General features: G+C 48.6%; 1 protein-coding gene across 4 annotated transcripts in view; it reads right to left on the bottom strand.

The window, feature by feature from the left end:
* The window catches only part of LOC119971992 (src substrate protein p85-like), a 66,642-nt gene extending 42,397 nt beyond the window's left edge, over positions 1 to 24,245 (bottom strand). For 3 of the 4 annotated variants that reach the window (XM_038808417.1, XM_038808418.1, XM_038808420.1), the window contains exons 1-4: positions 24,154 to 24,245; positions 21,090 to 21,219; positions 6,536 to 6,646; positions 3,258 to 3,312 (exon numbers count right to left, since the gene is read on the bottom strand). In XM_038808417.1, the coding sequence (XP_038664345.1) occupies positions 3,258 to 3,312; positions 6,536 to 6,646; positions 21,090 to 21,219; positions 24,154 to 24,230 (373 nt within the window). In that variant the 5' untranslated portion in view covers positions 24,231 to 24,245. Of the gene's footprint in view, positions 1 to 3,257; positions 3,313 to 6,535; positions 6,647 to 21,089; positions 21,220 to 21,393; positions 21,420 to 24,153 lie in introns of those variants that run through there. The other variant, XM_038808419.1, reaches the window with a different exon arrangement.
* Positions 24,246 to 24,452: the final 207 nt, after the last annotated feature.

The raw sequence follows: 24,452 nt of genomic DNA, 5'->3' as shown, positions 1-24,452 counted from the left end.
AAAAGGAGCTCGTGGAAGACACCTCCGCAGTGGGGGCTCCCTACCCAGGAATTGCTAAAGATTCAAATTCACTGGGTTAGGCTGTTATACCAGGCCCCACAGGCTAGTGTAAGGACAAACAGGACGACATCAGATTACTTCAGACTGCACCGCCGGACAAGATAGGGTTGCACTGTCTCCCCACTGCTGTTGGCACTGGCCATAGAGCCCCTGGCAATTGTACAGAGAGCTCCAAGGGACTGGTCCAGGAAGGTGGGGGGGGGGGGGGGGGGGGGGGGGCAGCATAAAGTCTCGTTATACGCAGATGACCTGCTGTTATATGTATCAGACCCAATGGCGGCGATGGACAATATCATGGAAACCCTGAGGGAATTTGGCAGGTTTTCAGGATATAAATTGAACATGGCTAAGAGCGAGTTGTTTGTAATTCAGGCGAGGGGGCAGGAGAGTAGGCTGAAGGGGTTGCCGTTCAGGCTGGAAGGAGAAAGCTTTAGATACTTGGGGGTACAGGTGGCTCGGGACTGGGGCAGGTTGCATAAGCTCAACCTGGCCCGACTGGTGGAACGAGTGAGGGAGGAGGTCCGGAGGTGGGATGCGCTCCCGCTGTCAATGGCGGGGAGGGTGCAGACTGTTAAGATGACAATTCTCCCGAGATTCTTGTTCATATTTCAGTGTCTCCCCATTTTCATCCCGAGGTCCTTCTGTAAGAGGCTGAATGAAATTATTCTGGGATTTGTATGGGCTGGGAAGCCCCCGCAGGTGAAGAGGGTGATGCTTGAAAGGAACAGAGGAGAATGGGGGCTGTGTTGCCGAACTTCAGCAACTATTACTGGGCGGCCAACATAGCGATGATAAGGAAATGGATGGTGGGTACGGGGTCGGTTTGGGAGCGGATGGAGGCTGCTTCGTGCGGGGGCACTAGCTTTGCAGCCCTGGTCACGGCGCCTCTGCCGCTCTCGCCGGCACGGTACTCCACCAGCCCGATAATGGTAGCACCTGTTCAGATCTGGGCCCAGTGGAGGAGGCATATAGGGGAAGTGAGAGTATCGGTGTGGACCCCAATCTGCGGCAATCACCGATTTGCCCCAGGGAACATGGGCAGTGGGGGAGGGCGGGGATTACGAGGGTGGGTGATCTGTTCCTGGATGGAAGCTTTCCGAGCATGAGGGCGTTGGAGAAGATGTTCGGGCTGGCGGGGGGGAATGACTTTAGATACTTGCAGGTGAGGGATTTTGTGCGCAGACTGGTGCCGTCCTTCCCACGCCTCCCGCCAAAGGGGAGGCAGGACAGGGTAGTTTCTAGGGGAGAGGTAGGTGAGGGTAGAGTCTCAGATATTTACAACGAACTAATGGGAGCAGAGGATACACAGACTGAGGGCCTGAAGCTTCAGTGGGAAGAGGAGCTCGAGGGGGGAGGGTGGGGGGGGGGGGGGAGGAGATGGAGGGGGGGTTATGGTATTTGGGCAGATGCCCTGAGCAGAGTAAACACGACCGCAACATGCGCCAGGTTCAGCCTGATCCAGTTTAAGGTCGTGCACCGGGCCCACATGACAGTGGCCCGGATGAGTAAATTTTTCGGGCTCGAGGATAGGTGTGCTAGATACGCGGTGGGCTGGCTAATCACGTGCACATGTTCTGGTCGTGCCCTAAACTGAGGGGGTACCGGCAGGGATTCGCGGACAACATGTCCCGGGTTTTGAAAACTGGTCTGATAATGAATCCTGAGGTGGCAATCTTTGGGGTGTTGGAGGTCCCGGGAGTCCAGGAGGAGAGGGAGGCCGACGTCGTGGCCTTTGCTTCCCTGGTAGCCCGGCGACGAATACTGTTGGCATAGAGGGACTCAAAGCCCCCGAAGTCCGAAGTATGGCTATCAGACATGGTCAGCTTTCTCGGTCTAGAGAAAGTTAAGTTCGCCTTGAGAGGTTCACTATCGGGTTCGCCCGGTGGTGGCAGCCATTCATTGACTTCTTCGCTGAGAATTAATCGTCCGGCGGGGGGGGGGGGGGGGGGGGGGGGGGGGGGGGGGGGGAAGAGGAAAGAGTAGAGTAGGGGGTGGTTTAGGCAGTAACTTGCAAGAATGGAGTTGTGGTTTGTACTATGTGTTATTTGCTTTTCTTTTTGTACAGTACTATACAATGTCATTGTTTCAGATGCCAAAAATACCTCAATAAAATTGTTCATTAAAAAAAGATTCAAATTCGCCTCTTGCTTTGATTTTCATTGCACTGCTTGCGGCAGTCAGGATCAATCAATACCCTCAATATCAATCAATACCCTCAATATCAATCAATGTCCTCAATATCAATCAATACCCTCAATATCAATCAATGTCCTCAATATCAATCAATACCCTCAATATCAATCAATACCCTCAATATCAATCAATGTCCTCAACGTCAATCAATGTCCTCAACGTCAATCAATATCCTCAACGTCAATCAATATCCTCAACGTCAATCAATATCCTCAACGTCAATCAATATCCTCAACATCAATCAATACCCTCAACATCAATCAATGTCCTCAACGTCAATCAATATCCTCAACGTCAATCAATATCCTCAACGTCAATCAATATCCTCAACATCAATCAATATCCTCAACATCAATCAATATCCTCAACATCAATCAATGTCCTCAACATCAATCAATATCCTCAACATCAATCAATATCCTCAACATCAATCAATATCCTCAACATCAATCAATATCCTCAACATCAATCAATATCCTCAACATCAATCAATATCCTCAACATCAATCAATATCCTCAACATCAATCAATATCCTTAACATCAATCAATATCCTCAAAATCAATCAATATTGATCAATATTCTCAATATAATTTTAAACAGTGGCCAACTGTCCACTGCTGGTACCCTTATTGAGTGAAAGGTGGCATTCATTTTATTACTAATCTCATTTAAAAATAATCAAAATACTGGGTTTGAGTGGAAAAGGGGAAACAGCTAACATTCCAATTAAGGGGTCTGCTATTGGTTCACTGGAGCTGCTACAAAACCCAGATGCAAACAGAGTTGGCTGAAGGTGAGCCACATGCGGTTAATCAAAGGGATAATTGGCGACAGATAATTGCAGAGGGAGGATGTCCAACTCATTCCCAACGAAGGAAGAGACTTTTTTAAAAAACAAAACATAATTCATCCACGTTTATACAAAATTCCACTTTGAACTTCCCATCCCCATCGTCATCATAAGTTATTCCTTCCGAATGTGAACTGCTGAGAGAACTGTACCTTTTTGTGATGCATGCTTGGCGGTCTTGCCTTCATATTCAAAGCCCACAGCAGACTGTAAGAATTAGAAAACACTTATTGGCACAACTTTCACATGGAGACAGTGCGTCTGCAAAAAGAAGCTGACAATTCTTGTTTGGGAATCAGCACTCAGGAATGTTTGGCAAAACACTGCTCAGATTATTCCTCGAGAAATACTCCGGAATTCTTTCGAAAAGTAGCTACAATTTATTCACCACTGCAAAGTCGTCTTCTGCAACTCTGGTCAGCAACTAGAGAAATTTATTATAAACCTTCATGGAGCAAGAATACAAGGGGATCAAAGCCTCAAGCTATGGTTCCTCGAGATTCAATACAGGGAGTAAACATTGCAAACTCAGTGGCATCACGTTGGAAACAAAAGTGCAGGCAACAAAGTATTAGAGACCCCCTCAGAGGAAATAGTGGACGTGTTTGGGAGAGGGAGAGAGGCTGAGAGAAAATAAATGGGACAGGTTGCGTTCACATATTGCGAATCAGTATCAATAGCAACAATAGCCACAGAAACAAGTCCTTAGACCTGCACTGAAAAAAACCAATAATTTTGCAATAGCACGAGTATAATATTCAAAAGAACAAAATACAATATTTAACAGTAACAAAATTAGCTATTTTCAATTAACACCTTCCAAAACAAAAGTCACTTTATCTAATCAAAGTTTTATTTCACAGATCACAGAATTTACAGTGCAGAAGGAGGCCATTCGGCCCATCGAGTCTGCAACGGCCCTTGGAAAGAGCACCCTACCCAATCCCACACCTCCACCTTATCCCCGTAACCCAGTAACCCCACCCAACCTTTTTGAACGCGAAGGGCAATTGATCATGGCCAATCCACCTAACCTGCACATTTTTGGACTGTGGGAGGAAACCGGAGCTCCCGGAGGAAACCCATGCACGCATGGGTAGAACGTGCAGACTCCGCGCGCACAGTGACCCAGCCGGGAATCGAACCTGGGACCCTGGAGCTGTGAAGCAATTGTGCTAACAACTGTGCTACCCAAATAAAAAATACAGGCAAGTTCAGCCAACACCCACCACAACCTGAACACAAGGGAAGGATGATGGTTTTATATTTCCTCCTTTCCAAGGTCAATATTTACAGACAATTCATGCACCAATACCGTGGCAAGTCCATTTCTGCCTCAGAACAATACAAAGTTCAAGAAAAGGGTGGAAATTCTGTGGGGGGCAAGGGTGCAGTTGGAGGGTATGGGCCAATCTTGCACTATAGATGAACCCAACGGAACAACTTCAAGGAAGCAGTTTTTCCCGAATGTTCCATATCATTCTGGTTTAGCTAGGGGCCGGTTTAGCTCACTCAGCTAAATCGCTGGCTTTTAAAGCAGACCAAGCAGGCCAGCAGCACGGTTCGATTCCCGTACCAGCCTCCCCGGACAGGCGCCGGAATGTGGTGACTAGGGGCTTTTCACAGTAACTTCATTGAAGCCTACTCGTGACAATAAGCGATTTTTATTTTTCATTTGATTTTCATTCTGTGTGTTAGACATTAACTGGGCACCTCAGGCCATTAATGCCCATAGAGAGAGAACGGCGCAATGGTTTGCACCAAAAGTGCATTAATTTAAAAGAAATAAAGAGTCCATTTGGGGGAATCGAGGGTAATTTAAAGAGCCAGTATAGTGTAGGTCAGATAGGCTTCAGATGGTTTCACAGGTCGGCGCAACATCGAGGGCCGAAGGGCCCGTACTGCGCTGTAGTGTTCTATGTTCTATGTAAAGTGAGGACCCAGTATAATTGTTTTATTTCGCTCCCACCTCTATGGTTTTGAATAGAGATCAGCTGCCAGATGTCCCAGTATCCAGCCTAGTATAGCACATGTCGAGAACACCACTCCAGGGTAGCTTCAGGCTAATATGCTGGAGGAGGTAAACTCAGGACAACCAATCCTATTTTCCCCCCATAGAACATAGTGCAGAAGGAGGCCATTCGGACCATCGAGTCTGCACCGACCCACCTAAGCCCTCACTTTCACCCTAACCCCATAACCCCTCCTAACCTTTTTGGTCACTAAGGGCAATTTATCATCACCAATCCACCTAACTTGCACATCTTTGGACTGTGGGAGGAAACCGGAGCACCCGGAGGAAACCCACGCAGACACAGGGAGAATGTGCAGACTCCGCACAGACAGTGACCCAGCGGGGAATCGAACATGGGACCCTGGCGCTGTGAAGCCACAGTGCTATCCATCTGTGCTACTGTGCGCTCCAACCTTTTGGATGTACCTCACTGATCTTTCCTTCCCATGGCCTGTTGATCTTGCACTATTTCACTCCTTTCAGAATAACTTTCACTCCCAAGCTCAGGCAAATATTTCCACTAAGATACTGAGCCATTTACACTGAACTTCACAGGGGAACCCGTTTTAAACAGGCTCCAACATTCTGAAGCTCATTTCGAAACCCAAACCTTTTTCGAAAATTTCACCAGTTCCCTGCAGCCTTGCATCGCCCTCGTGCACCTTGCTTAACTGCTCATTAATTATGTCCAGAGTTAGGGCGTCATGGTGGCGCAGTGGTTAGCACTCAGGGCGCTGAGGACCCGTTCCCGGGTCACTGTCCGCGTGCAGTTTTCACATTCTTCTCATATCTGCGTGAGTCTCGCCCCCGCAACACAAAGATGTGCAGGGTAGGTGGATTGGCCATGCTAAATTGCCCCTTAATTGGGAAAAAATAAATGAATGGTTATCCTAAAGTTAAATTTTAAATGTTACGTCTAGAATTTGGACAGCAAGTGCCGTCATTGTATTCGGAAATAGGGAGACATGGTCGGCACGTCTTCCACCTGACCCACTGACAGACCCGCGACTGGATTAACAATCCAGAGGTTTCAGCTGCTCAACGAATGAAATGAAATGAGAATGAAATGAAAATCGCTTATTGTCACGAGTAGGCTTCAATGAAGTTACTGTGAAAAGCCCCTAGTCGCCACATTCCGGCACCTGTTCGGGGAGGCTGGTACGGGAATCGAACCGTGCTGCTGGCCTGCCTTGGTCTGCTTTCAAAGCCAGCGATTTAGCCCAGTGAGATATCAGGGAAGCAAACAAACCCTCATACCCAAGGAATCCACTTGGGTAATTACACATTTCCTGCAAATTCATAAAGTGTATGAAATACAAGGTGGCGGTTTAGCAATTCTGTAACTTTTAATGGTGAGCTTCGGTTAACGCATGTGAGAAGGTAAAGTGGCTGGATTTCGACAGCATCAGTACTTGCCTTATCGACCCTGTCCTTCTGTACACCGAACTTTCCACCAAATCCCTTTACAGAGTCTGTTTGAGAGCAGTGTTTGGAGAGCTTAGCAACGTATTCGTGTCCAACAGCCGACTGAAAAGATGAGAGAATCACGCATTAATACGATTACACTTCAGAGCCACAGAGTCGGGTGCGTTCTTTCAAGAACCAACAAGTTTAAAGTCATTCACTCTCCGTCAGCATTCATCCGCTGTCAATAAAGAGATAGTTTGTGTTCTGGGGTTGCAAGAAGCTGGAGAGGTACTGGGAGGGGGTATTTGGGACGTTATCTAACATAGTGGGGGTGGAGGTCAAGCCAGTCCCCAACCCGCCGGTTTTTGGGGTCTTGGAAGTATCTGAGCTATTGGAGGGGAAGGGGGCCGATGTTGTGGCCTTCGCCTCTCTGATTGCCCGGCGAAGGATCCTGTTAAATTGGAGGTTGTAGATGCTGCCGGGCGTAAACACTGCCGAGCATGGCAGCCTAGCTGGGAAACCTGCCCAACTTTCTCCAGTCGGGGGAGATTAAGTTTGAGTTGAGGAGGTCAGCGGAGGGCTTTGAGTTGGGGTGGCGGTTGTTCATGGCGCTATTTGAGGAATTGTTAGTCATTGGGGGTGGGGGAAATTGTACAAAGGTAGTCTGTGATTGTATGGAGTGTGTAATTTCTATTGTGCTGTTGGTTTACATGTGTTTGGAATAAAATACCTTTTCAAAGAAAGAAAAGCTTTGGTGCTTTTTAAGATTACAGTACTTCCTCTAGACTACAGGGACATATCCAGATTATTCAGCAAAACCACAAGAAATTCAATCCTTATCAGCGGAATTTGAGAAACATTTTGGCATTATGTCAGAATTGCATCCCCACAACCTCAGAACTGGAATACAGATGCTGGTTTAAAAACAGTTGGAAAAGAGTCTTCCAATATATCGACAGTGTCTTAGAAAACAAACGCACACACCCACTTCAAACATTTAGGGTTCCAACTATAGGCTTGAGAGAGTTTGGCAATCAGATTATAACAGCAAAATACTCCTGCTGTTGTAAACGTCAAATTAAAATGGAAAATGTTGGCAATTCTCAGCAGTTCTAACACTTGAGTAGATAGCTGATGTTTCAGATCGATGAACCCTTAATCAGAAACGTTAACTCTTGTTTCTCTTTCCTCAGGAGCTCAAGAACAGCTGAACATTTCCAGCATTTTCCATCTTTCCTGGCAATCACATTTGTAGTTTCACAAAAAGTGAAATCAGAGGCAGTGCAGACAAACCGAACACGACTCATTTAAATCCTGCATCTGTTAGCAATGATCACGGCTCCGCTTTACCCACAACTGAGTCTTAGTAACTCCAGATGTGTTTCTGGTGTGTGTCATTCGCAAGGAAGTGAGCCACACATTACGCAGCATTTGCTGATGGCTTCATTCCCCCCCCCCCCCCCCCCCCCCCTTGTTGTGTTGAAGAGGGACACTGCGCTGCTAAAACAAGCTGCAGTTAGAACTTTCTCCAACTTTGAATAACAGCAGAGAAGGCGAGAATGTTTCTGCTACTTTGCACTTAAGATTAGAAAGGGGAATTTAAAAACGTACAAGGCTCCTTAAATTCACAACAGATACACCAACACAAAACGCAGGCCGAGTCTGGTTTATGAATCTTTTCGCAGTTGGCACATTTTGAGGATCGTTCATGAATCACCGGCATGCGAGGGATATCTGCTGGGTTACAAAAGAGGGCGTGTATCAGGCCTGCAATCTTTAAAACCTCCAAGAGTAACTCCAAGTTGCGTTGAGCCTATACCATAGGAACAGGCCATTTGGCCCAACTAATTGCATACTGGCACTTGTGCTCCATACGAGCCTGCTCCTGGCCATCTTCATCCAACTCCATTATCATTTCTTTCTCCCCGATGCGTTCATCTAGCCTCCCCTTAAATATTTGCCTCAACTACTTATTGTGGCAGTTCCATATTCTTACCACCCAAGTAAATACCCAATTGGATTTATTACCAACTAGTTTTGGTCTACAAATCATAGAATTTACAGTGCAGAAGGAGGCCATTCGGCCCATCAAGTCTGCACCAGCTCTTCGAAAGAGCACCCTATCCAAGGTCAACACCTCCACCCTATCCCCATAACCCCATTACCCAGTAACCCCACCCAACACTAAGGGCAATTTTGGACACTAAGGGCAATTTTTCATGGCCAATCCACCTAACCTGCACATCTTTGTGACTGTGGGAGGAAACCAGAGCACCCGGAGGAAACCCACGCACACACGGGGAGGATGTGCAGACTCCGCACAGACAGTGACCCAAGCCGGAATCGAACCTGGGACCCTGGAGCTGTGAAGCGATTGTGCTATCCACAATGCTACCGTGCTCAAAAACTGCAAGCCTCTTCCTAGCGACTCTCACCAATTCATCATCGGCTGTTCCTCAGTTAGAGGATGATATCTACTCAGGGTCTTCCTATCGTGAGTCTTCACGTGACTGATCCTCGACCTGCACATCTATAGGTGCCTGGGGCAGGATGCCCAGTGGGATCTTGGATCCGTAGCACGGGATTGACCATAAGACCATAAGACATAGGAGTGGAAGTAAGGCCATTCGGCCCATCGAGTCCACTCCACCATTCAATCATGGTTGATTTCAACTCCATTTACCCACTCTCTCACCATAGCCCTTAATTCCTCGAGAAATCAAGAATTTATCAATTTCTGTCTTAAAGACACTCAATGTCCCGGCCTCCACCGCCCTCTGTGGCAATGAATTCCACAGACCTACCACTCTCTGGCTGAAGAAATTTCTCCTCATCTCTGTTCTAAAGTGACTCCCTTTTATTCTAAGGCTGTGCCCCCGCGTCCTAGTCTCCCCTGCTAATGGAAACAACTTCCCTACGTCCATCCTATCCAAGCCATTCATTATCTTGTACGTTTCTATTAGATCTCCCCTCAACCTCCTAAACTCCAATGAATATAATCCCACGATCCTCAGACGTTCATCGTATGTTAGGCCTACCATTCCTGGGATCATCCGTGTGAATCTCCGCTGGACCCGCTCCAGTGCCAGTATGTCCTTCCTGAGGTATGGGGCCCAAAATTGCTCACAGTATTCTAAATGGGGCCTAACTAGTGCTTTATAAAGCCTCAGAAGTACATCCCTGCTTTTATATTCCAAGCCTCCTTTTGGCTTCCTTTTCCTTCCCTTTCTCTGCTGTTACTCTGCTTCATCATTGAGACTGGATGGGCAAGTTGTCGCCTTTCTGAATGAGTGGTAACAGGCTCCTCCCAGTCATTTATATCAATGCTGCCGTGCTTCCAGAGAGCTTCGGAATGCCGTTGAAATATTTTTTTTATTCTCCCCTCGAACACAGGCCATCGAGAATGGAGAAACAGGAGTTGGTGTGGAAGATGGCTTCAAGCATCCGGACAAGTGTCCACTCCATGGAAATGATTTTGTCGGAGTTTTGTAGCATTTCACAGTTTTGAAGAACAGACATATTGGACTCAAAACATTAATTCTCTCACCATAGACGCTGCAAGCCTTTTAAATGAAATAAAAATCGCTTGTCGTCACGAGTAGGCTTCAAATGAAGTTACTGTGAAAAGCCCCTAGTCGCCACATTCCAGCACCTGTTCGGGGAGGCTGGTACGGGAATGGAACCGTGCTGCTGGCCTGCCTTGGTCTGCTTTCAAAGCCAGCGATTTAGCCCTGTGCTAAACCATGGCCGTAAGCACTGGCTGACAATCCTGGAGTAGATGCGGGAAGGTTGGGGTGACACAGCTGATCCAGTGTTCTATCTCCTTCTCTTCTCAATGGTAGCCGGAAAGGTAGGGGAAATGCTGAACACATTCCAGAGTCTCCGCTTCTAATTATATGGGAGGTGATCAGGTGCAGGTTGACAGTTTTGTTTTGACTAAATTCAAGGAGTGGCCAATTTACAGGCCTCAACATTAGGACTGGAAAGGCGCTGCTACTGAGGGGTTACATCCAACAGGAAAGGCTGAACAGGCGGAAGCCCTTTGTCCTAGAAACGGGAAGGCTGAGGGGTGACCTGGCAGAGATTCTAATAGTTATGAAAGGGGTTCACAGGGTAGAAGTAGAGATGTTACCACTTGTCTGGTGGACCAGAACTCGGGGGTAAAAATGTCAGAGAGTTACTAACTAATCCGACCGAGAGCAAGGGAGAAGCAGCCTTGCCCCGAGAGTGGTGAGAATATGGAACCCACGACCAAAAGGATTAGTTGAGGCGAATAACAAACGCATTTAAGCAGCTGAATAGGTATGAGGGAGAATGGGACGAAAGACTTTGCTGATTGAGAAGTAATTGGAGGAGTTGGCGGAGGCTCGTGTGCAGCACAAATAGCAGCACTGAGCAATGAGGCCGAATGGCCTCTTTCTGTCCCTCAGGCTGTACATAACCGCGTTTTTTATATGAATAATTTGGCCCGTGATTTTGAACAGCACTTTGGCCCCTTCACCCCACTGGTTATAAAAGAGCGCGCAATATTCACTTCACCCTGAGCCAGATGATGCTGAAAGCACTCAGCAGCTCAGGCAGTATCTGTGGAGAGAGAAAAACAGAGGGTGCGGGACTCAGTGGTTAGCATTGCTGCCTCACAGTGCCGAGGACCCGGGTTCGATCCTGGCTCTGGGTCACTGTCCGTGTGGATTTTGCACATTCTCCCCGTGTCTGTGTGGGTCTCACCCCCACAACCCAAAGATGTGCAGGGTAGGTGGATTGGCCACATTAAATTGCCCCTTAATTGGAAAAACATTCTAAACACAAAGGGCGCATTCAACTGATTGGGATCAAAGTCCCGTAGCAAGTCCATTTAGCCGCGTGTTTCCTGGTGCTTACAGCGACTCGCATTGTATAAGGAGCCTCACTGAATAACTTGTGCTGAGGCCACACGTAGCCCCATTTTGTACATTGGGGAGCTCCACTCGCTGGGACTCCTCAGTTTTAAATGGCCTCCCAGACTCGAAGGCCCCCAATCTACCCGCACCTCCCCCCCTCCCCCATCATCCACACAGGCCCAATCAAACATGCAAAAAATACCAAAATACCAGTGTGGCACCTTGGCAGTGGCTATGCCAGTTAGTGCCACCTGGACACCTTGACAGTGCCTGCCTGGCACTCAGGTGGCACTGCCAGGGGGCACCACCCTGGCCAAAGGGCACACACCTGTGGGCCTCCGATCCCCTGGGAGACCCTACGCGTGCTGTTCAGTCTGGTCCCCGTTAGCGGGGTCCCGTAGCAAACGATGCTTGCCGGAGGTCTCCGAGGTGCAGGGGATGAATCCCAAAGCCTTGGGTAACTCGGGGATCTGCACATCAGAGTCAGACTAGTTGTCTCACTTTAATATGCAGATTTGCCAAAAAGTGATCCCGCCCACAATGGGCAGGATTTACATCGCAACATCTGATGAGATCGCGTCAGATCTTGCAAGGTGCTGCGAGCCAGGGAGATCCTGGGAGCGGCGTCACCCGGCTTCTATCGGCCACGCTGCGTCACGGTGAGCTGACTTTCAGACACGGGGAGCTGCAGAGTGGACAGGACGGAGACGGCCAAAGAAAGAAAGTCTGTGATAGGGTGATGGCTACGAGTGATTCAATGGCGAAAAGGCGGCAATGTCGAGCTTCTCTCCGGAAACGCTGGCTGACTTGCCAATTGTTTCCAGCATCTTTTCTTTTGTTTTAATCGTCTCTCGCTGGCTTTGGTGAACTATTCACGTGGATGTTTGAAGCTGGAGCAGCTGTTGCAACATCAAATTTAATCCATTCATTTGGAACCCACTGCTGGTACGGCTCTTCAGAAATACTCACTGCCTCACTCCCCAGACCCACAGCACACGCTTTATAAAAATCAGCAGAACAGCTAATCATTGCAAAGCTGCCTCTTGTTGATATTAATCATCTACTTAGTTCAAGCCCATGTAAACATTTAGCGATTTAGCGCAGGCAATTAATCACCTTTCTGCTCCATCAAGTTTAAAACAGTCATTTCCAACCATGAATCATGGAATCAGAGAAAGGCCATCCTGTCCATCCTTATTCTCTGCAAAAGCAACTCCGCTACTCCACTCTCCCACTTTTTCCCCATTCAATCATGGCTGATATTTTCTCATCCCCATTTCCTGCCTTCTCCCTATAACCCCCGATCCCCTTATTAATCAACAACCTATCTATCTCTGTATTTTTTTTCATTTTTTTGGTTAAAAATTTCCAATCAAGGGGCAATTTAGCGTGGCCAATCCACCTACCCTGCACATCCTTGGGTTGTGGGGGTGAGAATCATTCGGTCTTAAAGACACTCAGTGATTTGGCCTCCACCGCCCTCTGCAGTAATGAGTTCCACAGATTTACCACCCTCTCTGACTCAAAATTCCTCTTGATCTCTGTTTTAAAGGATCAATAAAGCTTACGGAATGCTTGCCTTCATTGGATGGGGCACTGAGTATGAAAACTGGCAAGTCATGTTGCAGTTGTATAGCCAGCATGTGGAGATGCCGGCGTTGGACTGGGGTGAGCACAGTAAGAAGTCTGACAACACCAGGTTAAAGTCCAACAGGTTTGTTTCAAATCACTAGCTTTCGATGAACAGACATTGTGCGACAATCACCAGGCAGGAATGTTCCCTTCCAGTCGGGGAACATTTCAGCAGTCAAGGGCATTCAGCCTCTGATCTCCGGGTAAGCGTTCTCCAAGGCGGCCTTCAGGACGCACGACAACGCAGAATTGCCGAGCAGAAACTTATAGCCAAGTTCCTCACACGAGTGCGGCCTCAACCGGGACCTGGGATTGATGTCGCATTACATTCACCCCCCACCATCTGGCCTGGGCTTGTGAAATCCTACCAACTGTCCTGGCTTGAGACAATTCACACCTCTTTAACCTGGGGTTACCCCTATCTCTGGATCTGTAAAGACTTAATTACCTGCAAATGCTCGCATTCTAAGCATTGTCTTGCATCTTTGACTTTGTCTATATATATGTTTCTGGAACATACCTCTTCATTCACCTGAGGAAGGAGCAGTGCTCCGAAAGCTAGTGTTTGAAACAAACATGTTGGACTTTAACCTGGGGTTGTAAGACTTCTGACAGTTGTATAGAACCTTGGTAAAGCCACACTTGAAATACTGCGCACAATTCTGGTCGCCACACTACCAGAAGGATGTGGAGACTTTGGAGAAGGTGCAGAGGAAGTTTATCAGGATGTTGCCTGGTATGGAGGGTGTCAGCTACGTGGAGAAGCTGAATAGACTCAGACTGTTTTCATTAGAAAGACGGAGGTTGAGAGGAAACCTGATGAGGTCTACAAGATTATGAGGGGCCATGGATAGAGTGGATGGGCAGGCACTCTTTCCCAGGCTGGAGGGGTCAGTCACCAGGGGGGAATAGGTTTAATGTCCATGGGGAAAAGTTTAGAGGAGACGGGCGAGGCAGGTTTTTTATGCAGAGGGTGGCGAGTGCCTGGAACGCGTTGCCAGGGGAGGTTGTGGAATCAGATACATTAACGGCATTCAAAAGGCATCTTGACAAACACATGGATAGGATGGGTATAGAGGGATATGGCACAAGGAAGTGCTGAGGGTTTTGGCCATGGGTGGTGTCATGACTGATACAGGCTTGGAGGGCTGAAGGGCCTGTTCCTGGGCTGTATTGTCCTTTGTTCTTTGTCCGTTCCGTCTGAGATCATGTCCTCTGGTTCTAGTCTCTCCTACTAATGGAAACATCTTCTCCACATCCACTCTATCCAGGCCTCTCACTATTCTTTAAGTTTCAATACGATCCCCCCTCATCCTTCTAAACTCCAATGAGTACAGACCCAGAGTCCTCAGCCGTTCCTCATACGACAAGCTCTTTATTCCCGGGATCATTCTTGTGAACCTCCTCTGGACTCTTTCCAAGGCCAGCACATCCTTCCTTAGATACCGGCCCCAAATTGTTCACAATACTCCAAATGGGGTCTGACCAGAGTCTTATACAGCCTCAGAAGTACATCCCTGCTCTTGTATTCTAGCCCTCTCAACCTGAATGCTAACATTGCATTTGCCTTCCTAACTGCCAACTGAAGCTATATGTTAACCTTAAGAGAATCCTGAACTGGGTCTCCAAAGTCCCTTTTTGCTTCAGATTTCCGAAGCCTTTCCCCATTTAGAAAATAGTCTATGCCTCCATTTCTCCTTCCAAAGTGCATAACCTCACACTTTTCCACATTGTATTTCATCTGCCACTTCTTTGCCCATTCTCATAGCCTGTCCACATCCTTCTACAGCCGCCCCCGCTTCCTCAATACTACCTGGCCCTCTACATATCTTTGTATTATCTGCAAACTTACCAACAGTGCCTTCTTCCAGATCATTTAACATATACTATGAATAGTGTGGTCTCAACACTGACCCCTGAGGTGCACCACTAGTCACCGGCTGCCACCCTGAAAAAGACCCCTTTATCCCCACTCTCTGCCTTCTACCAGTCAGCCAATCCTCTATCCATGCCAGGATTGTTGGGTTATGGGTATAATGGGTATAGGGTGGATACGTGGGTTTGAGTAGGGTGATCATGGCTCGGCACAACATTGAGGGCCGAAGGGCCTGTTCTGTGCTGTACTGTTCTATGTTCTATTCTATGTTCTATGACACCTAGTATCTGTTCCTTGAACAAGTTCCACATTTCAATTGTGTCCTTCCCTGACAGCCTATGTTCCCAACTTCTGCACTTCAGTTCTGCTCTGACAGCATCGTATTTACCCTTCCCCCAATTATAAACCTTGCCCTGTTGCTCGCACCTATCCCTCGCCATTACTAAAGTGAAAGTCACAGAATTGTGGTCACTACCTCCAAAATGATCCCCCACTAACAAATCTATCACCTGCCCTGGTTCATTACCAAGTACCAAATCCAATATGGCCTCCCCTCTGGTTGGACAATCTACATACTGTGTTAGAAAAGCTTCCTGGACACACTGCACAAACACCACCCCATCCAAACTATTTGATTGAAAGAGTTTCCACTCAATGTTTGGGAAGTTGAAGTCGCCCATGACTACTACCCTGTGACTTCTGCATCTTTCTAAAATCTGTTTCCCAATCTGATCCTCCACATCTCTGCTGCTATTGGGGGGCCTATAGAAAACTCCCAACAAGGTGACTGCTCCTTTCCTATTTCTGACTTCAACCCATATTACCTCAGTAGGCAGATCCTCCTCGAACTGCCTTTCTGCAGCTGTTATACTATCTCTAATTAACAATGCGCCCCCCACCTCTTTTACCACCCTCCCTAATCTTATTGAAATATCTATAACCAGGAACCTCCAACACCATTTCTGCCCCTCTTCTATCCAAGTTTCCGTTGAAGTATACACACTTCAACCCATCTCCTTGCCTGCAAGTACTCTCCTTTGTCGGTGTTACCTTCCCCACTGCCTCACTACACGCTTTGACGTCCTGAACATCGGCTACTTTAGTTGCTGGCTACAAATCCGGTTCCCATTCCCCTGACAAATTAGTTTAATCCCTCCCGAAGAGTACTAGAAAACCTCCCTCCCAGGATATTGGTACCCCTCTGGTTAGGATGCAACCCATCTTAAACAGCGGTATTACATTAGCAATTTTCCAATCCTCTGGGATCCTTCTTGCCTCCAGTGATTCCTGAAAGATCATCACAAATCCCTGCACCATCTCCTCAGCTATCTCTTTTAGGACCCTGGGCTGTACTCCATCCGGTCCAGGTGATTTATCCACCTTCAACTTTTACGTTTTCCCAGAACCTTCGCCTTAGTGATGGTCACTGCACTCACCTCTGTCCCGAGTCTCGAAGTTCTGCTATGCCACTGGTGTCTTCCACCATGAAGACTGATGCAAAGTAACTATTCAGTTCCTCTGCCTTATATTTTTCCCCATTACTACATCTCCTGCCTCATTTTCCAGTGGTCCAATGTCCATTCTTGCCCATCTCTTACCTTTTATATACCCTCTCTGGTAAATAGAAAATATTTCATGGCACTATTTCGAAGGGGAGGAGGGTAGTTATCCCTGGTGCCGTCGTCAATATTTCCCCCTTATTAAACATCACTAAAACCAGATGAGTTGGTCAATATCACATAGTGGTTTCTCCAGTCCAAACTGGCTGTTCCATTTCCCACATATAACAGTGACTACAGTTCGAAAGTACTTAGTTGTTTTGAGGACTTCCATGGGTGTGAAAGACGCCACTTAAATCATAGATCTGCCCATCAAGCCTGCACCGGCCCACACCTCCACCCTAACCCCGTAACCCCACATAACACTTTTTTTGGGCAATTTAGCATGGCCAATCCACCTAACCTGCACATCTTTGGACTGTGCGAGGAAACCGGAGCACCCGGAGGAAACCCACGCACACAGGGGGAGAACGTGTAGACTCCGCACAGACAGTGACCTAAGCCGGGAATCAAACCTGGGACCCTGGAGCTGTGATGCAACAGTGCTAACCACTGTGCTGCCCTGTGCAAGTCGTTCTTTCAAATACTAAGTTGAAACCAAGATCTGGCTTCCATGTTAAGTTATTAATCCAAGATCTTTTTTATATTACAGATTTTCTACGAAATATACGTTAAAAACTATGGACATAGAAATACATTCCCAATGTGCTTCAAACCATATTATACAGTTAGTCTTTGAAAGATAGCTGTTTAACCTCACAAACTAGTCTCAAGCTAAAAATGGAAGCATTTAGGAGTAAAAGTATGCAAAATCTTTATTTTTAAAAATTAATAATATAATAATATTATTATTAAGGGGCAGCAGGGTAGCATGGTGGTTAGCATAAATGCTTCACAGCTCCAGGGTCCCAGGTTCGATTCCCGGCTGGGTCACTGTCTGTGTGGAGTCTGCACGTCCTCCCCGTGTGTGCGTGGGTTTCCTCCGGGTGCTCCGGTTTCCTCCCACAGTCCAAAGATGTGCGGGTTAGGTGGATTGGCCATGCTAAATTGTCCGTAGTGTCCTAATAAAAAGTAAGGTTAGGGGGGGTTGTTGGGTTACGGGTATAGGGGGGATACGTGGGTTTGAGTAGGGTGATCATGGCTCGGCCCAAATTGAGGGCCGAAGGGCCTGTTCTGTGCTGTACTGTTCTATGTTCTATGTTCTAATAATGATATTTATTAATGTCACAAGTAGGCTTACATTAACACTGCAATGAAGTTACTGTGAAAATCCCCTAGTCGCCACACTCAGACGCCTGTTCAGCTACACAGAGGAAGGGGTGGCACAGTGGTTAGCACTGCTGCCTCACAACGCCAGGGACCCTGGTTCAATTCCAGCCGAGGCTGACTGTGCGCAGAATGTGCACGTTCTCCCTGTGTCTGCGTGCGTTTCCTCTGCATGCTCCGGTTTCCTTGCACAGTCCAACCATGTGCAGGTTCGGTGGATCAATCATGATCAATGTCCCAGGGTCACTGGGCTATGTGGATGGGGTGGGGCGTGGGCCTGGGCGGATTGCTCTTTCCAAGGGTCAGTGCAGATTCGATGGACTGAATGGCCTCCTTCTGCACTACAGGGGTTCTATAAAAAAAATCCATCTCAAGGACAGCACAGTGGCGCAGTGGGTTAGCCCTGCTGCCTCATGGCGCTGAGGTCCCAGGTTCGATCCCGGCTCTGGGTCACTGTCCGTGTGGAGTTTGCACATTCTCCCCCTGTTTGCGTGGGTTTCATCCCCACAACCCACCCCCCGTGTTTGCGTGGGTTTTGCCCCCACAACCCAAGGATGTGCAGGGTAGGTGGATTGGCCGTGCTAAACTGCCCCTCAATTGGAAAAAATGAATTGGGTACTCTAAATGTAAAAAAAAGAAAAATTCATCTTAACAGACACCTTTCTGTAGTAACTACTGGAGTGTGAAACAGTGGGACACAGACACACAATATTCTTTCTCTCATGAATCCTCCCTCATTAATGCTTATAGTCACTTACTGAACGCAACCTGATATTCAGAAACACTTAGTCATACTGGTGAAATGCTAACATTTATCAGGGCGATCGCCCCTCTCTGTTTCACTTCTGGCCTACTTTATACTGTCAGAAGATCCCTCTCCTGCCAATTCTGGTTCCACTTCAGATGAACAGGATTTAACCTGCATGTGTCTCATTATTCTTGTTGAAAAAAGTAAATGGGATCCAAAATAACACCATCTGTGACAACACAGTGCCCGGATTTATCAACACAGTGCCCGGATTTATCAAGAGGAAGCAGATTCAAGGTCAGTCCAGACACACCCCATGAGCAGCAACTATTGTGCGGGGGCCGAATCTTACACCGTCACTCTGTCAACAACCACCCCCCCCCATCACTCTGTACTTGGTCAACCCCTCCCCCCACCACCACCGTCACTCTGTACTCGGTAAACCCCCCCCCACCGTCACTCTGTCAACAAACCCCCCCCCCCCAATCACTCTGTACTTGGTCAACCTCTCCCCCCCCACCACCGTCACTCTGTACTCGGTCAACCCCCCTGCCCCCCCCACCGTCACTCTGTACTTGGTCAACCCCTCCCCCCCCACCGTCACTCTGTACTTGGTCAACCCCTCCCCCCCACCACCACCGTCACTCTGTACTCGGTCAACTCCCCCCCCCCCCCCCCCCCCCCCCCCGTCACTCTGTACTCGGTCAACCCCCCCACCGTCACTCTGTCAACAACCCCCCCCCCATCACTCTGTACTTGGTCAACCCCTCCCCCCCCCCCACCACCATCACTCTGTACTCGGTCAACCCCCCTGCCCCCCCCACCGTCACTCTGTACTTGGTCAACCCCTCCCCCCCCCACCGTCACTCTGTACTTGGTCAACCCCCCTGCCCCCCCCCACCGTCACTCTGTACTTGGTCAACTCCCCCGCCCCCGCCCCCCCACCGTCACTCTGTACTCTGCCAACGCTCCCCCCCCCCACCGTCTGTCAACTCAGTCACCCCCCTACCGTCACTCTGTCAACCCCCCCCACCGTCACTCTGTCAACCCACCCCCCCAACATCGTCACTCTGTCAACCCACCCCCCCACCGTCACTGTCAACCCACCCCCCCCACCACCCATCATCACTCTGTCAACCCCCCCCCACCCATCATCACTCTGTCAACCCCCCCCACCCAACGTCTGTCAACTCCCTCACCCCCCACCATCGCTCTATCAACCACCCACCGTCACTCTGTCAACCCACCCCCCCAACGTCACTCTGTCAACACCCCCCCCCATCATCACTCTGTCAACCCCCCCACCGTCTATCAACTCCCTCACCCACCCCCCCCCCCACCACCATCAGTCTGTCAACCCCCCATCACCGTCAACCAACCCCCCCCCCCCCCTTTCTTTCAGCTCTAATCTGGTTTATACAGCAGAGCGCTGTCCTGTTGGAGTGCGTTGGTGAGGAACAGTGACACCGGGCACGGCCATGCCCCCACCCCCCCTCCCCCGGAGACACCGGGCACGGCCATGAACCCCCCCCTCCCCGGAGACACCGGGCACGGCCATGAACCCCCCCCCCCTCCCCGGAGACACCGGGCACGGCCATGAACCCCCTCCTCCCCCCCTCCCCGGAGACACCGGGCACAGCCGTGCCCCTCCCCCAGAGACACCGGGCACGGCCATGAACCCCCCCCCCCTCCCCGGAGACACCGGGCACGGCCATGAACTCCCCCCCTCCCCAGAGACACTGGGCACGGCCATGAACCCCCCCCCCCCCCCTCCCCGGCGACACCGGGCACGGCCATGAACCCCCCCCTCCCCGGAGACACCGGGCACAGCCGTGCCCCTCCCCCAGAGACACCGGACACGGCCATGAACTCCCCCCCCCTCCCCCCGAGACACCGGGTACGGCCATGAACCCCCCCCCCCCTCCCCCCCTCCCCGGAGACACCGGGCACGGCTGTGCCCCCACCCCCCGGAGACACCGGGCACAGCAGGGCCCCTCATCAGCTCCCCTTCGTTCTTGCCTGAAATCCGCAGAATGGACAACAGGCCATGCAGCAGGAACTCAATCGCGCAGAGACGGGCTCCCAGCAGAGACGGTGCTCTCTCTGCAACAAGAACCTCTGTGTGCACCGCCAACACCTCCATAAAGACACCTCGCAACTCTTGACGTTGGACTTTAACGTTGCGCTCTGTAGAGCCAAGACTATTGGCCGGATCACCTTCATCGCTAGCAGCCATCTTGTGCACCATATCGTCACGGTGACAACCAAAAGCTAGATCCCACCCCAACACCCTCCAACTGTCACGAATCAATGAGGATTAAAGTATATTGTCGCGACTCAAAGGTGGCAAAATGCAGCCCCTCCCGCGCTCACATCACCTGACCTCCCCAATCCAAATTCTTAAAGTGGCAGCTGCGGCGGATGCATTAGCTTTTCAAAGTGTGACCATTTATCATTGATCCATGACCATAAGTCAGTGCAGGATTCTACAAAACAAACTAGAATGATCAAAATAACCACTACCGTCTTAGTTCTTCAATTTAAAACTTTTCCAAGCAATGGCAACTTTTTATGCTCGTTTAAAAATGGCATATTTTTTTACCTTATCCATACGATCATCTTGGACTCCAAACTTCCCTCCGTATCCATGGGATGCCTTTGGACCATCTGCTAATTCTTTCTGTTTGAGAGATTTATGCTCCTGTGACACATTTTCTCTCAGTTCACGCAAGCTGGATAAGCAAGATAGAGAAGCAAGAATAGTTCAGATATAAATATAACGAGACACAGGGGAGCCAATAAAAAAAGTCAAGCCTTTCAGCAATTTACACACGAGAAAATGCCTTGTTCCACTTTAAATATAGTGGATTACCATTTGAAATAACTAGGAATTCGAATTACCTAACCTCAGTCCCATCACGGGAGTGGCTCAATCCCGTGAACAAATAAAGGCTCCCTCTGCAATGCAACCCTTCATCCTCCCCCCTCCCAGTCTTCTGCCTCCCCTATCGGTTCCTCATAGTCAAATGGATCTTTCCCTGTGGAATATGAGAGGGTGATGTACAGATCAGAGATTTGGGGACGGCTTCCTCCCTCGTCCTGTCTCCGAGAGCAATCAACTGTTGGAGGACGTTGTGCTACTTCCCTTCCACCCCATCAAAAAAAACAAATTGTCCAATCATAGAACTGCACGTTCTCGCCGTGTCTGCGTGGGTTTCCTCCGGGTGCTCCAGTTTCTTCCCACGAATCCCAAAAGACATTCTTGTCAGGTGAATTAGACATTCTGAATTCTCCCTCTGTGTCCCCGAACAGGCGCCGGAATGTGGCGACTAGGGGATTTTCACAGTAACTTCATTGCAGTGTTAATGTAAGCCTTCTTGTGCCAATAATAAAGAATCATAGAAGTTATTTTTAGAATCATAGAATTTATAGTGCGGAAGGAGGCCATTCAGCCCATCGAGTCTACACCGGCCCTTGGAAAGAGCACCCTACCCAAGGTTAACACCTCCACCCTATCCCCATAGCCCAGTAACCCCACCTAACCTTTTTGAAATGAAATGAAATGAAAATCGCTTATTGTCACGAGTAGGCTTCAATGAAGGTACTGTGAAAAGCCCCTAGTCGCCACATTCTGGCACCTGTCTGGGGAGGCTGGTACGGGAATCGAACCGTGCTGCTGGCCTGCCTTGGTCTGGTTTTAAAAGCCAGCGATTTAGCCGAGTGAGCTAAACCAGCCCCTTTTGAGACACTAGGGGCAATTTATCATGGCCAATCCACCTAACCTGCACATCTTTGGACTGTGGGAGGAAACCGGAGCACCCGGAGGAAACCCACGCAGACACGGGGAGAAATTGCAGAATCCGCCTGGACAGTGACCCCAAGCCAGGAATCGAACCTGGAACCCTGGAGCTGTGAAGCTACTGTGGTACCCTTTTAAGATTATTATATTATTACAGCTCCAAAGTGTCCATGCAGCGTACTGCCTGTTCTTTGACTATATCACTTGTCCCATACTCCCACCCTTTCCCAGTTCACCTTCCAGTATTTATCCAGTTCTCTTCTGACAGTTACTATTGAGGCTGCTTCCATCAGCCTTTCAGACAGCTCCCAGTGTGCAAACATGCCGGCTCTTTTTCAATGACCTTCAATCTGTCTCCTCTCGTCACTGATCCCTCTGCCAGAGAGAACAAATTTTCTCTATCAAAACACTGCATGATTTCCAACTATTAATCTCCTTTAATACAACATTGAATACTTTCAGACATGGTATGGGTCAAACGTCTGCTTTCAGACCTGGGTAACATTTGTATTGTTATTGTTGATATTGTTCCAATCACCGTGGAGGTAGATAACTTTCAGGAGAAATTCAAATTTCCAGTTAATAGCCAAAAGGATGACACATCAAGGTTTCACATTTTGAAACTTGTACTGTAACAAATGACTACAACAATGACTATTGTCCAAACACTACTTTCTTTTAGCAGGCAACTTTAAACTACATAAATAAATGGTTTCTTTTTACGCATCACACAATGCACTCAACACAGATTTACGGTTTTTAATCGAATCAGCTCAGAGTTGCTCCCAGCTTCCAGAGTCGTTTCCTTTTCACATTCCAAACCAAGGAAGTTATAATCTCAGAACTCCCACTGTGAAGCTTACACTGAGGATTTCTTCCTCTAGATCTATGCTCAGCAGATTTCCCAGTGTCTTTTACAGGAATTTCGCATTCAATCCGAGCGCAGGTTTCCACTCGCATTCCGTGTGGTGAATGATACTCCCAGCATTTTATTATCCAATGGTGCAGTCCTGGCTGTTTGCAGATTCTACTCTCCCCAGCTCTCAGGTGGCTGCAGATCACCCCAAAAACCCTACAATGCTGTCTGTTTTATGCTGGCCTTTACAGGGAAGTCTGTAACCCAATCTCAGAATGGCTTCCCCTACTCCAGCAGGACGGGGAGGTGGTTAAGGCGGCATATGGGATACTTGCCTTTACTAGCTGAGGCAAAGAATATATAAGCAGCGAGGTTTTGATGGAGCTGTATAAAACGCTTGCTAGGTCACAGCTAGAGTACAGCGTACAGTTCTGGTCACCACACTATAGGAAGGAGGTAATTGTTCTAGAGAGGGTGCAGAGGAGATTCACCAGGATGTTGCCTGGGCTGGAATGTTACAGCTATGAAGAGAGACTGGATAGACTGGGGTTGTTTTCCTTGGAGCAGAGAAGGTGGAGGGGAGGGGAACCTGATTGAGGTGTCCAAAATTATGAGACACATAGATAGGGTAGATAAGAAAAAACATTTGCCCTTAGAATGGTTAATAACCAGGAGGGAAAGATTTAAGGTGAGAGGCAGGAGGTTTAGAGGGGATGTGAGGAAAAACCTTTTCACCCAGAGGGTGGTGGGAGTCCGGGACTCGCTGTCTGAAAGGCTGGTGGAGGCAGGAACCCTCACAAAATTTAAAAAACATTTAGATGAGCACTTGGAACACCACGAGGGGCAAGGCAACGGACCAAGTGCTGGAAAATGGGATTAGAATAGGTGTTTGATGGCCAGCATGGAGACAATGGGATGAATGGCATCTTTCTGTGTTCTAAAACACACTCCTTTCATCTACCTGACATTTAAAGTTACAATCCCAAAATATCTCGCTCTCTCTTCAGGTACCGAGTGAGTGGATGACCAGGGCCTTCCATCTGTTGGTCCATGGTTCCACTTGGCGAAGTACTGCCATAGTCTGCCATTTCCTTCTGCAGGTTCTGGTTGACTTGGAGAGTCTCCGTTCTTACCGCCTTCCAGATGTGTATTGGGAGGGTTTGCAAGTTGATAATCACCCCGTTTGTTCGGAACACACCTTCCACATCCATCGAGTGGGACAGTGACCTGGAGCGAGGGACACCACCCACTAGGCCACAAGATCTCCCCTGCTGGACTTCCGGTTGCGGTGATGGGGAGCTAAGCCGCAC

Source organism: Scyliorhinus canicula, chromosome 9, assembly GCF_902713615.1.
Source record: "Scyliorhinus canicula chromosome 9, sScyCan1.1, whole genome shotgun sequence".
In the NCBI taxonomy this organism is placed as follows: Eukaryota; Metazoa; Chordata; class Chondrichthyes; order Carcharhiniformes; family Scyliorhinidae; genus Scyliorhinus; species Scyliorhinus canicula.
The sequence above is the reverse complement of the archived record's forward strand: the minus strand, read 5'-3'. Positions and strand labels throughout refer to the sequence as shown.